At 41.1% G+C, this 15235-nt stretch overlaps 1 protein-coding gene across 2 annotated transcripts in view; it reads right to left on the reverse strand.

Moving 5' to 3' along the window:
- ndc80 (NDC80 kinetochore complex component) overlaps window positions 1–15235 on the reverse strand; it is a 225356-nt gene that overhangs the window by 33622 nt on the left and 176499 nt on the right. For both annotated transcript variants that reach the window (XM_072482927.1, XM_072482926.1), the window contains one exon: window positions 8376–8581. In XM_072482927.1, coding sequence (XP_072339028.1) covers window positions 8376–8581 — 206 coding nt within the window. The remainder of the gene's footprint in view (window positions 1–8375; window positions 8582–15235) is intronic.

A 15235-nucleotide genomic window follows, 5' to 3' on the forward strand; every position in this document is an offset into this window, starting at 1 on the left:
TAGTTGCAATTTTTCAACCCTGACAACATCCTCGTAAATCTTCTCTGTCCCCTCTCGAATGTAATTACATCCTTTCCGTGATACGATGACCAGTACTGCACACAGTATTCGTCTATCTAGCGTTTCATACAGCAGCATAATCTCCAGGTTCTTACAAGCTGTGCCTCAGCTAATAAATGAAACAATTCCACATGTTGTCTTAACCTTACAAACCTGTCCTGCTATTTGTAGGGATCTATGTACATTCACTCCAAGATCCCTCACATCCAGTACACTGCTCAGTGTCTTGCCATTTATTGTATATTTCTTTGTTTTGTTAGCCATGGCCAAATGAGTCACCTCAAACCTCTCTCGTTTAAATTACATTTGCCCACCTGACCAGTCCATTGATATCTTTGTGCAATAAATTAAAATCAACTTCGGCAGCAGCATCAGCATTCATCATCCTGAAACTGAGTTAGCAAAGTCTAGTCTCCAAAAACTCCACTTTTAGTTTAAATCTAGGAAGAACCCTCGCCTTCTCTCTCACTTCAACATTAATTCTTAGCATTGAAGGAAAAAACAAAGCACATTGCAGAAAAAAAATACACCTGTGAAGTAATACAACTTCAGCACTATCACATAAAAGGAGATGATGGGGAAAGGCAGTAAAGTTAGTTGGCACCCTTAGGTTATAGGAAGGGAAAGGTGTCATGTGAGAGTGCCTTTAAGAAATGGATGTTTAAGCAATGGACCTTCAAGAAATGCAGTGATGTCAGGGTGTGGGTGGAGCTGGGCTTTAGATCAGCCATTTGGCAGTTTTTAGTTTCAGTTTGAAAAGAGATTGGGTGTATGTGTTTGCAGTGAGCTGGATCGGCTGTGATCTCTGCCATGAAAGACTATCTCTGGATCATTTGGGTGATTTAAACTCATAATAGTAAAGCCTTTAACCTGATGTGTTTCTGTTCAAAGGTGTTAAGTCTCTTGGATGTTGAAAGGAATAACTGAAGGATTATTTAGTGTTGTAATATTTTCGGGGTTATCTTTGAAGTAAGGGGTGTTAAGTGATCCAATATTTATTTAAAAGGTTAAGTTGAGTTCATGGAATAAACATTGTTTTGTGTTTAAAAACCCACGTGTCCATAATTGTAATCCCACCCCTGGAGAACAAGCCGTGTGCTCGGAAAAACAACAATAGCATTAAAGAGGGAGGATGGTTGGACTCCATGATACATTTTGGGGTACTGAAAACGCCTCTCCCATAACAATTGGGGGTTTGAGGGGGATAAAGGTCTATTTATTGGATTGGCTTTTGTGAACTTAAAGACAGTGAAGGATTGTTGCTTTTCCGGTGTGGTATTTTAGTTTAAGTGGGGAGTGTGTTGTGGACAATGGCTCTTCCAGAGGCTCAGAAGATTTTGGGGGTAGAGACTGTCACACGCAGTACCTTATGGACAGAGACTAAAAGCAGACTGTTAGATTTGGCAAAAACATTGCAGTTAACATTACCTGACAAAATACGAAAAGATGAGGTAATTATGGCGGTGGTTAAGCATTTAAAGTTGCCTGAGATACCGTTTGACTCATTGGAAATGGCAAAAATTCAGTTGCGAATTGAACAAATGGAACATGAGAAAGAATTAAAGCGGCTTGAATACAAAAGAGAGAGCGCGGAAAGAGAAAGAGAGAGAGAGAGGAAAAAGAAAAGGAGAAGAAATGAGAAAAGAAAGAATAGCCCCAGCAGAACAAGAAAAAGGGAGATACATTTCAGCGGAAAAGATAAAGAGAGGGAGTTTGAACTTCAGAAAATGGCCATGAAACATGAAAGTCAGTTAAAATTGGCAGATGTAAGGGGAAACGTACAGTTGGATGACAGTGATGAGGACAGTGAGAAAGAGCGTCATAGTCGAAGGCTTGGTGGGAATCTATGTAAATATGTCCAAGCATTGCCAAGGTTTGACGAGAAGGAAGTGGAAGCCTTTTTCATTTCATTTGAGAAGGTAGCTAAACAAATAAAATGGCCACAGGACATGTGGGTATTACTGATTCAAACAAAGCTGGTGGGTAGAGCTAGTGAAGTGTTTGCATCACTACCGGAGGAGGTATCTGGAACGCATGAGGAGGTGAAGAAATCCATCTTAAGTGCATATGAGCTAGTGCCTGAAGCTTACAGACAAAGGTTTAGAAATTTAAGGAAAGAATTTGGTCAAACATACAGGGAGTTTGAAAGGCTGAAACAGAGTAATTTTGAGAGGTGGATAAGGGCTTTGAAAATAGACTAAATGTATGAAGCTCCCAGAGAAATTATACTTTTGGAGGAGTTTAAAAATTCAATTCCTGATGTAGTGAGAACTCATGTGGAAGAACAGAGGGTTAAAACTGTGAGATTAGCAGCGGAAATGGCAGATGATGAAGAATTAGTTCATAAATCAAAGATTGGTTTCTGACATCAGTTTCAGCCGGTGAGGGATAGAAACTGGGGACATGAGACATACTCAAGTGGTAAAGGTAAAGGTGATCTGATGGGAGACAATAAAGAGAGTGTACCTCAGATTAAAAAAGAAATCCAGGAGGGTGGACAAGAAATGAAAAGTTTCAAATGTTTTCAGTAATAAACTGGGCCATGTAAAGTCAGTGTTGGTGCTTGAAGAAAAGCACTGGAAAGGTTGATTTGGTAAAACAGGATAAGACAGTGGGATTTGTTAGAGTGGTCAAGGAAAGCCCAAGGGAAGTGAAGGAGGTGCAAACGATTGTACAGCCTGCTCAAGAAGTAATTGTTAAGAAGGTGCCAAATGTCTTTAAAGAATTTACTTGTGGATAAAGTTTACTCGTATCAGGAGGAGCAGGTAAAGAAGTCACAATTTTAAGAGATACAGGGGCTAGTCAATCTTTAATGGTAAGAGATGAGGAATTATGTAGTTTGGGAAGAACGTTGCCGGAAAAGGTGGTGATATGTGAAATTCAGGGTGAGAGGAGTAGCGTTCCATTATATAAGGTAAGGTTGGAAAGTCCAGTGAAGAGTGGTGAAGTGGTAGTTGGAGTAATAGATAAACTGTATTCCTGGACAAGATAGTTTATCTTGGGTAATGATATAGCTGGATCACAGGTGGGAATGATGCCTACTGTGGTTGATAAGCCAGTGGAAAATCAGTCAAATGAAGTGTTGAAGGACGAATATCCTGGGATTTTTCTGGATTGTGTAGTAACAAGGTTGCAGTCACAGGTTAAGACAAGAGGAGAAATCAAAGAGTGAAGATGAAGTTGAAGTGCAACTATCAGAAACGATTTTTGATCAGATGGTTGAAAAAGAACAAGAACAGGTGGAGGATGAGGCGGACATTTTTAGCTCAGGAAAATTGGCGGAGTTACAACAGAAAGATGTAGAAATAAAACGGATATGTCAGAAAGCATATATGGAAGAGGAATCTGAGAGTATACCAGAGTGTTATTACCATAAAAGTGAAGTCTTTGATGAGAAAATGGAGACCTGTACATATGCAGGCGGATGAAAAGTGGGCAGAAGTTCATCAAGTAGTATTGCCGGTAAGGTATAGAAAGAAGGTGTTGCGAGTTGCACATGAGGTACCAGTGGGAGGTCATTTGGGAATAAAGAAAACTCAAGCTAAAATCCAGAAACAGTTTTATTGGCCTGGATTACATAAAGATGTAGTTAAATTTTGTCAATTATGTCACACATGTCAAGTGATAGGGAAACCTCAAGCAATAGATAAAACCAGTGCCCTTAATTCCCATTTCAGCATTTGAGGAACTTTTTACAAGGGTCCTAATCGATTGTGTAGGACCGCTTCCTAAAACAAAAAGTGGGAATCAATATCTTTTGACTGTAATGAATGTGTCTACTAGGTTTCCAGAGGCCATTCCAGTACATAATATTACAGTTAAAAGGATTATGGAGGAGTTACTTAACTTCTTTACTAGATATGGACTACCCACAGAAATTCAATCTGATCAAGGATCAAATTTTACTTCAAAGTTATGGATAGCTTAGGAATAAAACAATTTAAATCAACTGCGTACCATCCAGAATTGCAGGGAGCGTTAGAAAGGTGGCATCAGGCATTAAAGACAATGTTGAGGGCGTATTGTCAAGATTATCCAGAGGATTGGGATAAAGGAATCCCATTCGTATTGTTTGCAATCATAGAATCATAGAATTTACAGTGCAGAAGGAGGCCATTCAGCCCATCGAGTCTGCACTGGCTCTTGGAAAGAGCACCCTACCAAAGGTCAACACCTCCACCCTATCCCCATAACCCAACACTAAGCGCAATTTTGAACACTAAGGGCAATTTATCATGGCCAACCCACCTAACCTGCACATCTTTGGACTGTGGGAGGAAACCGGAGCACCCGGAGGAAACTCACGCACACACGGGGAGGATGTGCAGACTCCGCAGACAGTGACCCAAGCCGGAATCGAACCTGGGACCCTGGAGCTGTGAAGCAATTGTGCTATCCACAATGCTACCGTGCAATTAGGGATGCACCTAATGAGTCTACCAAATTTAGTCCTATTGAACTAATTTTTGGTCATGAGGTAAGAGGCCCACTTAAATTGATTAAGGAAAAATTGGTGGGTGAGAAATCGGAAATTGCACTATTGGATTACGCGTCAGATTTTAGGGAAAGATTACATAGAGCAGGTGAATTGGCTATACAACATTTGAAAGTTGCACACAATGTGGTGAAAAGGGTAGCGGACAAGAAATCCAAAGTTTGTAGTTTTGTCAGTGGGGATAAAGTTTTAGTGTTGTTACCAGTGGTAGGGGAGTCTTTAAAAGAAAGGTTTTGTGGACCGTATCAGATTGAAAGGAAATTAAGTGAGGTGAATTATGTGGTAAAAACACCAGATAGAAGGAAGACTCACCGAGTGTGTCATGTGAATATGCTTAAAAGGTACTCTGAAAGGGAAGGGGAAAAAGGAGGTTTTAATGATTCTAACTCAAAGTGACGAACCAAATCCAAATGACTGTGAATTTGACATACTTCAAATTAAATTGGAAAATGGGGATGTTCTTAAAAATTGGGATGAATTGTTAAGTTACCTTCCAGAGGAAAAATGAACTGACCTGAAAGAGTTATTGATATCACATGGGCAAGTCTTTAGCGATAAATTGGGAAGTACTAAAATGGCTACACATGATGTAGATGTGGGAAATGCTGTTCCGATCAAACAACATCTATATAGACTTAACCCGTTAAAATTGGCACAGGTTAACAAAGCGATTGAGTTACAAATGGCTAATTGAAGTGGGTTGCAGCCAATGGAACTCACCCATAGTGATGGTACCTAAATCAGACGGTACCCTACGGTTGTGTGTGGACTATCGGAAGGTGAATGCAGTTACAAGAACGGACTCTTATCCTATCCCACGTTTGGAGGATTGCATTGAGAAAGTGGGACAATCCGCTTTTATTTCCAAATTGGATTTACTGAAAGGTTACTGGCAAGTACCTTTATCTGAAAGGGCTAAGGATATTTCAGCTTTTGTGACTCCAGATGGTATATACCAGTTCAAAGTTATGCCATTTGGCATGAAAAACGCCCCAGCAACATTTCAACGGTTAACTAATAGTCGTTTCGGTATACATCGACGATCTGGTAGTTTTCAGCCAGACATGGAAAGAACATTTAAAACATCTGAGGGAGTTATTCGATCGACTTCAAGAGGCGGGTTTGATGATAAACCTAGCCAAAAGTGAATTTAGAAAAGCCCAAGTCACTTTCCTTGGCCATACAATCGGACAGGGTCGAATGGTCCCAAGTGAAAACGATAGTTATTGGGGAGTTTCCGATACCCTCGACACGACGGGAAATAATGCGATTTCTTGGTATGAGTGGATTTTACCGGAAATTTGCACCAAATTTTAGTAGTGTGGTCGCTCCACTGACGGACGTGCTCAAGAAGCGTAACAAGTTCCAGTGGACAGTGGAGCGTCAACAGCCTGAAGGCTGTGTTAACCACTGCTCCTGTGTTAGCCATCCCAAATTATACCAAACCAAACCAAAGTGGCTGTTGATGCGATCAATGTGGGCGTAGGTGCGGTGCTTCTACAAGATGATGACGAAGGGCTAGAGCGGCCTGTTGGTTATTTTTCAAAGAAATTGAATTCTCACCAGAAAAAGTATTCGACGATTGAGAAGGAGACATTGAGTTTGGTGCTGGCTTTGCAGCATTTTCACATTTATGTGACCAGCAATCCATCTGACACCATTATATATACTGATCATAATCCTTTGACGTTTTTGGAGCGATTCCGGAGTAACAATGCAAGGCTGTTTTGCTGGAGTTTATTGTTACAGCCATTTCATTTTAAAATAGCACACGTGGCAGGAGGGAAAATGTAATAGCCGATGCTTTGTCACGAATGTGATCAATCGAGAAGGTTTTCGGTTGGAGGAAGAACAAAGAAAAATGGACTATATTATTATACCTGTTTGCGTGTGATGTTTATAAAAAAAAAGTATATTTACTGTGTACATTTCTTAGTGGATGGTGCAAAAGTGAAAAATGAAACCATCTTGAAGTTGATGGGGGTTTTTTTTTCTTGGGGGGAGGTGCCTTTAAGAAATGGATGTTTAATCAATGTACCTTTAAGAAATGCAGTGATGTCAGAGTGTGTGTGGAGCTGGGTTTTAGATCAGCCATTTGGCAGATTTAGTTTCAGTTTGAAAAGAGTTTGGATGTGTCTGTGTTTGCAGTGAGCTGGATCTGCTGTGATCTCTGCCATTAAAGACTATCTCTGGATCATTTGGGTGATTTAAACTCATAATAGTAAAGCCTTTAACCTGATGTGTTTCTGTTTAAAGGTGTTAAGTCTCTTGGATGTTGAAAGGAATAACTGAAGGATTATTTAGTGTTGTAATATTTTCGGGGTTTTCTTTGAAGTAAGGGGTGTTAAGTGATCCAATGTTTATTTAAAAGGTTAAGTTGAGTTCATGGAATAAACATTGTTTTGTGTTTAAAAACCCATGTGTCCATGATTGTAACCCCACACCTGGAGAACAAACCGTGTGCTCGGAAAAGCAACAATAGCATTAAAGAGGGAGGATGGTTGGACTCCATGATACATTTTGGGGTTCTGAAAACGCCTCGCCCATAACAAAGGTCAGAGGTCTTGAGCAGCAAAGGGAAAATCATTTCTACAAATTTTGGTTTGGTTGATCCACCACCCACCACAATGCAATATTTAATTTACTTAAATTGACACATAGCTGTGGTTTGATGCCAGATTTTTTCCCTGGACAGTGATGTCCATTCTGTAAGTGGAGTGCTAAAAGTCAGGGGACAAAAATCAAAGTACTTTTTACTGCAAATGGTGAAAAGCTAGTGGAGGTCCAAAGAGACATGAGGTTCCAGATAAATAAATAGTTAAAATATGAACAGCTACGGAAAATAAACAAAATGGCTTGTTGAAAGCTGGCTTTTATATCTAGAAGACTGGAAAACAGTGGTAGAAATTATGCTGAAGGACTACAAAGCCTTACATCTGAAGTATTCAGTTCTGGGACCACACCTTAGAAAATGAAAAATGAAATGAAAATCGCTTGTCACAAGTAGGCTTCAAATGAAGTTACTGTGAAAAGCCCCAAGTCGCCACATTCCGGCGCCTGTTTGGGGAGGTTGGTACGGGAATTGAACCGTGCTGCTGGCCTGCCTTGGTCTGCTTTCAAAGCCAGCGATTTAATCCTGTGCTAAACCAGCCCCTGGTCTAGGGAGTGTATACTGGCTTTGGTGATAGCATTTATCAGAATGAAACCTGGACTCCAAGGATTAAATTACAAGGAGAAATTATATATTCTATGGATGCATTTCCTTGAATTTAGAAAGTTAACAGGCAATTTGTTTGACCTTTTTAAGATCGATGGAGAGAAGTCCAAAGGGTAGAGAGAGAGATTTCTGTTGGTTGGGTTGTCTAGGATTGGGGACAGTCAAAATTATAGAGCCAGACCTTCCAGAAGTGAAATTAGGAAACACATCACACAATGAGTGCTAGAAGATGATGTTGGATCAATAGTGAGTTTCAATTCGGATTGAGAAGATTGCTGATATCAAAGGTGATAAAGGACGAGTTTTTAAAAACTTCTGTCGCAGGATCTGGGCATCGCTGGCTCGGCCAGCATTTATCACCTGTTCCCAGTTGCCCTTGAGAAGGTGATGGTGAGCTGCCAGGTGTGTAGATGGAGTTAGGTTACCGATCAACCATGATGTCATTGAATGGTGGAAAAGGCTTTAAGGGTCTAAATGGCCTACTCCTGTTCCTAGAAGTTTAGTCTAGGCAAACTATAGAATCTGATGCTCCTTATTTATCAGCTGCAAGTTTAACTTAAAATTAAATTAAATAATTCATCATCTCATTACAGAACCCCTCACCATTTCCTTGGCCTTTGTCACTTTTATCTCTTCATTCCACATCCTCTTTTCTGCATCTTCAAGGTTTTTGTTCAGGAAAATTATTGCCTGCTGCAGTTCATTTTTCTCATGATTGATTTTCTTAACATCAACAGCTGAGACTTCCTGTACATCATATATCTGCTGTAATTTGTTGTTCTCCTCTTTAACTGCATCTAACTCCAATTCTTAAGAAAAAGGAACACAACATATACATGATTCAACATTCACCCTTATATTAATTAAAGTTTTGAAGGGAGTATAAATAAGCAATCCCTTAGTCTAACAGTTGACATTACACTTAGCAAATAATAATACAATGACTGTATGTTGACAGGCCAACAAGAGGCGAGGCCACGTTGGATTTGGTTTTGGGTAATGAACCAGGCCAGGTGTTGGATTTGGAGGTAGGAGAGCACTTTGGGGACAGTGACCACAATTCGGTGACGTTTACGTTAATGATGGAAAGGGATAAGTATACACCGCAGGGCAAGAGTTATAGCTGGGGGAAGGGCAATTATGATGCCATTAGACGTGACTTGGGGGGGATAAGGTGGAGAAGTAGGCTGCAAGTGTTGGGCACACTGGATAAGTGGGGCTTGTTCAAGGATCAGCTACTGCGTGTTCTTGATAAGTATGTACCGGTCAGGCAGGGAGGAAGGCGTCGAGCGAGGGAACCGTGGTTTACCAAGGAAGTGGAATCTCTTGTTAAGAGGAAGAAGGAGGCCTATGTGAAGATGAGGTGTGAAGTTTCGGTTGGGGCGATGGATAGTTACAAGGTAGCGAGGAAGGATCTAAAGAGAGAGCTAAGACGAGCAAGGAGGGGACATGAGAAGTATTTGGCAGGAAGGGTTTCAAGAGCAAAACGAACAAAGAAACGTACAGCACAGGAGCAGGCCCTTCGGCCCTCCAAGCCCGTGCCGACCATGCTGCCCGATTAAACTACAATCTTCTACACTTCCTGGGTCCGTATCCCTCTATTCCCATCCTATTCATGTATTTGTCAAGATGCCCCTTAAATGTCACTATCATCCCTGCTTCCACCACCTCCTCCGGTAGCGCGTCCAGGCACCCACTACCCTCTGTGTAAAAAAACTTGCCTCGTACATCTACTCTAAACCTTGCCCCTCGCACCTTAAACCTATGCCCCCAAGTAATTGACCCCTATACACTGGAAAAAAGCCTCTGGCTATCCACTCTGTCTATGCCCCTCATAATTTTGTAGACCTCTATCCAGTCGCCCCTCAACCTCCGTCGTTCCAGTGAGAACAAACCGAGTTTATTCAACCGCTCCTCATAGCTAATGCCCTCCATACCAGGCAACATTCTGGTAAATCTCTTCTGCACCCTCTCTAAAGCCTACACATCCTTCTGGTAGTGTGGCGACCAGAATTGAACACTATACTCCAAGTGTGGCCTAACTAAGGTTCTATACAGCTGCAACATGACTTGCCAATTCTTATACTCAATGCCCCGGCCAATGAAGGCAAGCATGCCGTATGCCTTCTTGACTACCTTCTCCCCCTGTGTTGCCCCTTTCAATGACCTGTGGACCTGTACTCCTAGATCTCTTTGACTTTCAATACTCTTGAGGGTTCTACCATTCACTGTATATTCCCTACCTGCATTAGACCTTCCAAAATGCATTACCTCACATTTGTCCGGATTAAACTCCATCTGCCATCTCCCGCCCAAGTCTCCAAACAATCTAAATCCTGCTGTATCCTCTGACAGTCCTCATCGCTATCCGCAATTCCACCAACCTTTGTGTCGTCTGCAAACATACTAATTGCCCCCACAACCCAAAGATATGCAGGTTAGGTGGATTGGCCAAGCTAAATTGCCCCTTAATTGGAAAAATTGAATTGGGTACTATATATATATATATATATATATACACATAAAAAAAACAACTAACTTGCTGGACTATTTTGAAGAGGTAACAGAAAGGATCAAGAAGGGTAATTTTGTTAATGTGGCATATTTGGACTTTCTAAAGGCATTTGATACAGTGCCATGCAACAGTCTTGTGATAAATGTTATAGCTCATGGAATAAAAAGGACAGCAGCAACATGGATACAAAATTAGCTGAATAATAGGATGCAGAGAGTGGATATTTCTCCAGCTGCATGAAGGGTTGTAGAGGTGTTCCCCAGGGGTTAACGCCACACAGACATTTTACCCAATATTTGAATAGAAGCAATGTGCAAGGGTCTGGGGATAAGGCAGAGGAATGGCACTATTACGGGCCAGAGTTTAGAGAACCCCAAAATATATCATGGAGTTCACCTGCCCCACAACTTTTAATAGATTTTGGTTATGGGGAGCACAAGGGCCCACTTTACAGGTGTGATGCAATAGAGAACTAAAAGTATTTTAAAAACAAAACAATGTTTATTCTATGAATCCAGTTAACATTTTATGAATGCACAGTAAACAGTTTGCCAACTACCAACACGCGCAACTCCACAGATACAGTACTCTATAGATAACCCTTAAGAACTTCCCAAACAACATCCATAAGTTAACCCCTTTTTAAATAACGACAGTAGGTTTAAATTCTCTACAGAAACAGTTATTACTTTGAAATCATCAATGATCTGTAGACATTCTTTAGCTTGGAGAAAGATCATTTTACACATCTGCTTGCTTTGACTGCCCCTTTCCAACTATGAAAACAAAACCAAAAACACACTGTAGCTCCCAGCTCAAAACGAAAGTGAAAGACAGACAGATAGCCCAGTTCTACCCACACACTGACATCACTGCAGCTATTTGATAAACACACATTTCTTAAAAGGTACATCCACCTGACACCTACCCCCAAGAAAAAAAACCATCAACTTCAAGATGGTTCCATTTTTCACATTTTCATTTCCTTTAAGAAATACTGACAGTAAAATACTTTTTTGTTTCACAAAACAAAACACATAAACGGATATAATAACACAGTCCATTTTAGTTTGTCTTCCTCCACCGAATCCCTCTTAATTGACAGTCTCTTTGGACAAGAAGGTCTCTGCACGATCCATCCGTTTCTCTATGCCTCGGCATTTCTCTTTAAGGTCAGCTACTTTAGTTCAATCCGATCATAGAGCCCCTTGTAATTCTCCACCAAAGCATTGGTTAACACAGCCTTCAGGCAGTCAAATGTTGACACTTCGCTGTCCACTTAAATTTGCAACGCAGCTTTAGCAAGTCCGTCAGTGGAGCAACCAGACTGCTAAAGTTCGGCACAAATTTCCAGTAGAATCAACTCATGCCAAGAAATCGCATTATTTCCCTTCGTGTTGAGGGTATTGGAAACTCCCCAATAACTTTTATTTTCACATCCCGTGAGACCATTCGACCCTGTCCGATTGAATGGCCAAGGAAAGTGACTTGGGCTTTTCTAAATTCACTTTTGGCTAGATTTACCACCAAACCCGCCTCCTGGAGTCGATCGAATAACTCCATCAGATGCTTTAAATGTTCTTTCCATGTCCGACTGAAAATAACCAGATCGTCGATGTATACCACACAATTGGATAATCCTGAAATGACTTTGTTACTTAACCATTGAAATGTGGCTGGGGAACTTTTCATGCCAAATGGCGTAACTTTGAATTGGTATATACCATCTGGAGTCACAAAAGCTGAAATCTCCTTCGCCCTTTCGGATAAAGGTACCTACCAGTAACCTTTAAGTAAATCCATTTTGGAAATAAAAGCTGATTGTCCCACCTTCTCAATGCAATCCTCCAAATGTGGGATAGGATAAGAGTCCGTTCTTGTAACTGCATTAACCTTTCTACAGTCCACACACAACCAATGGGTACCGTCTGGTATTGCTACCATCACTATGGGTGAGCTCCATTGGCTGCAACCCACTTCAATTATGCCATTTTTAAGCATACTTTCAATTTCCTTGTTAACCTGTGCCAATTTTAAAGGGTTAAGTCTATATGGATGTTGTTTAATTGGAACAGCATTTCCGACATGTACATCATGTAGAGCCATTTTAGTGCTTCCCAACTTATCTCCACAAACTTGCCCGTGTGATATCAATAATTCTTTCAGGTCAGTTCGCTTTTCCTCTGGAAGGTAAGTTGATTCCAATTTTCAAGAACATCCTCGTTTTCCAATTTAATTTGACGGATGTCAAATTCAAAGTCATCTGGATTTGGTTCTTCACATTCAGTTAAAATCATTAAAAGCTCCTCCTTTTGCTCTCCTTCCCTTTCAAAGTACCTTTTAAGCATATTCACATGACGCACTCGGAGAGTTTTCCTTCTATCTGGCGTTCTTACCACATAATTCACCTCACTTCATTTCCTTGTAATCTGATAAGGTCCACAAAACCTTGCTTTTAAAGGTTCACCTACCACTGGTAACAATACTAAAACTTTATCTCCACTGGCAAAACTACGAACTTTTGCTTTCTTGTCCACTACCCGTTTCATCACATTTTGTACAACTTTTAAATGTTGTCTAGCCAATTCCCCATTTCTATTTAATCGTTCGCTAAAAATTGACACGGAATCCAATAATGTAAATTCCGACTGCTCACTCACCAATTTTTCCTTAAATCAATTTAAGTGGTCCTCTTACCACATGATCAATAGTTAGTTCAAAAGGACTGAATTTGGTTGACTCATTAGGTGGATCCCTAATTGCAAACCGTACGAATGGAATTCCTTTATCCCAATACTCTGGATAATCGTGACATTAAGCCCTCAACATTGTCTTTAATGTCTGGTGCCACCTTTCTAATGCTCCATGCGATTCTGGATGTTACGCAGTTGATTTAAATTGTTTTATTCCTAAACTATCCAAAACTTCTTTGAATAATCTGGAGGTAAAATTTGATCCTTGATCTGATTGTATTTCTGTGGGTAGTCCAAATCTAGTAAAGAATTCATGTAATTCCTCCACAATCTTTTTAGCTGTAATATTACATACTAGAATGTCCTCTGGGAATGTAGTCAAAAGATATTGATTCCCACTTTTTGTTTTAGGAAGCGGTCCTACACAATCAATTAAGACCCTTGTAAAAGGTTCCTCAAATGCTGGAATGGGTATTAAGGGCGCTGGTTTTATCACTGCTTGAGGTTTCTCTATCACTTGACATGTGTGATATGATCGATAAAATTTAATTTCATCTTTATGTAGTCCAGGCCAATAAAAATGTTTTTGGATTTTAGTTTGAGTTTTCCTTACTCCCAAATGACCTCCCACTGGTACCTCATGTGTAACTCGCAACAACTCCTTTCTCTACCCTACCGGCAATACTATTTAGAACATTACAGCGCAGTACAGGCCCTTCAGCCCTCGATGTTGCGCCGACCTGTGAAAACACTCCAAAGCCCATTTACACTATTCCCTTATCGTCCATATGTCTATCCAATGACCATTTGAATACCCTTAGTGTTGGCGAGTCCACTACTGTTGCAGGCAGGGCATTCCACACCCTTACTACTCTCTAAGGACCTACCTCTGACGCCTGTCTTATATCTATCTCCCCTCAATTTAAAGCTATGTCCCCTCGTGCTAGACATCACCATCCGAGGAAAAAGGCTCTCACTGTCCACCCTATCCAATCCTTTGATCATCTTGTATGCCTCAATTAAGTCACCTCTTAACCTTCTTCTCTCTAACGAAAACAGCCTCAAGTCCCTCAGCATTTCCTCATAAGATCTTCCCTCCATACCAGGCAACATTCTGGTACATCTCCTCTGCACCCTTTCCAATGCTTCCACATCCTTCCTATAATGCGGTGACCAGAATTGCACGCAATACTCTAAATGCGGCTGCACCAGAGTTTTGTACAGCTGCAACATGACCTCATGGCTCCGAAACTCAATCTCTCTACCAATAAAAGCTAACACACCGTACGCCTTCTTAACAACCCTCTCAACCCGAGTGGCAACTTTCAGGGATCTATGGACATGGACACCGAGATCTCCCTGCTCATCCACACTGCCAAGAATCTTACCATTAGCCCAGTACTCTGTCTTCCTGTTATTCCTTGCAAAATGAATCACCTCACACTTTTCTGCATTAAACTCCATTTGCCACCTCTCAGCCCAGCGCTGCAGCTTATCTATGTCCCTCTGTAACTTGTAACATCCTTCCGCACTGTCCACAACTCCACCGACTTTGTGTCATCTGCAAATTTACTCCCCCATCCTTCTACGCCCTCCTCCAGGTCATTTATAAAAATGACAAACAGCAGTGGCCCCAAAACAGATCCTTGTGGTACACCACTAGTAACTGGACTCCAGTGAACACTTCCCATCAACCACCACCCTTTGTCTTCTTCCAGCTAGCCAATTTCTGATCCAAACTGCTAAATCTCCCGGAATCCCATGCTTCCGTATTTTCTGCAGTAGCCTACCACGGGGAACCTTATCAAACGCTTTACTGAAATCCATATACACCACATCAACTGCTTTACCCTCATCCACCTGTTTGGTCACCTTCTCAAAGAACTCAATAAGGTTTGTGAGGCACGACCTACCCTTCACGAAACCGTGTTGACTATGTCTAATCAAATTATTCCTTTCCAGATGATTATACACCCTATCTCTTATAAACCTTTCCAAGATTTTGCCCACAATAGAAGTAAGGCTCACTGGTCTATAGTTACCGGAGTTGTCTCTACTCCCCTTCTTGAACAAGGGGACAACATTTGCTATCCTCCTGTCTTCTGGCACTATTCCTGTTGACAAAGATGACTTAAAGATCAAAGCCAAAGGCTCAGCAATCTCCTCCCTAGCTTCCCAGAGAATCCTAGGATAAATCCCATCCGGGCCAGGGGACTTAATTATTTTCACCCTTACCAGAATTGTTAACACCTCCT

The sequence above is a fragment of the Scyliorhinus torazame genome, chromosome 18 (assembly GCF_047496885.1).
Source record: "Scyliorhinus torazame isolate Kashiwa2021f chromosome 18, sScyTor2.1, whole genome shotgun sequence".
Taxonomy (NCBI): domain Eukaryota; kingdom Metazoa; phylum Chordata; class Chondrichthyes; order Carcharhiniformes; family Scyliorhinidae; genus Scyliorhinus; species Scyliorhinus torazame.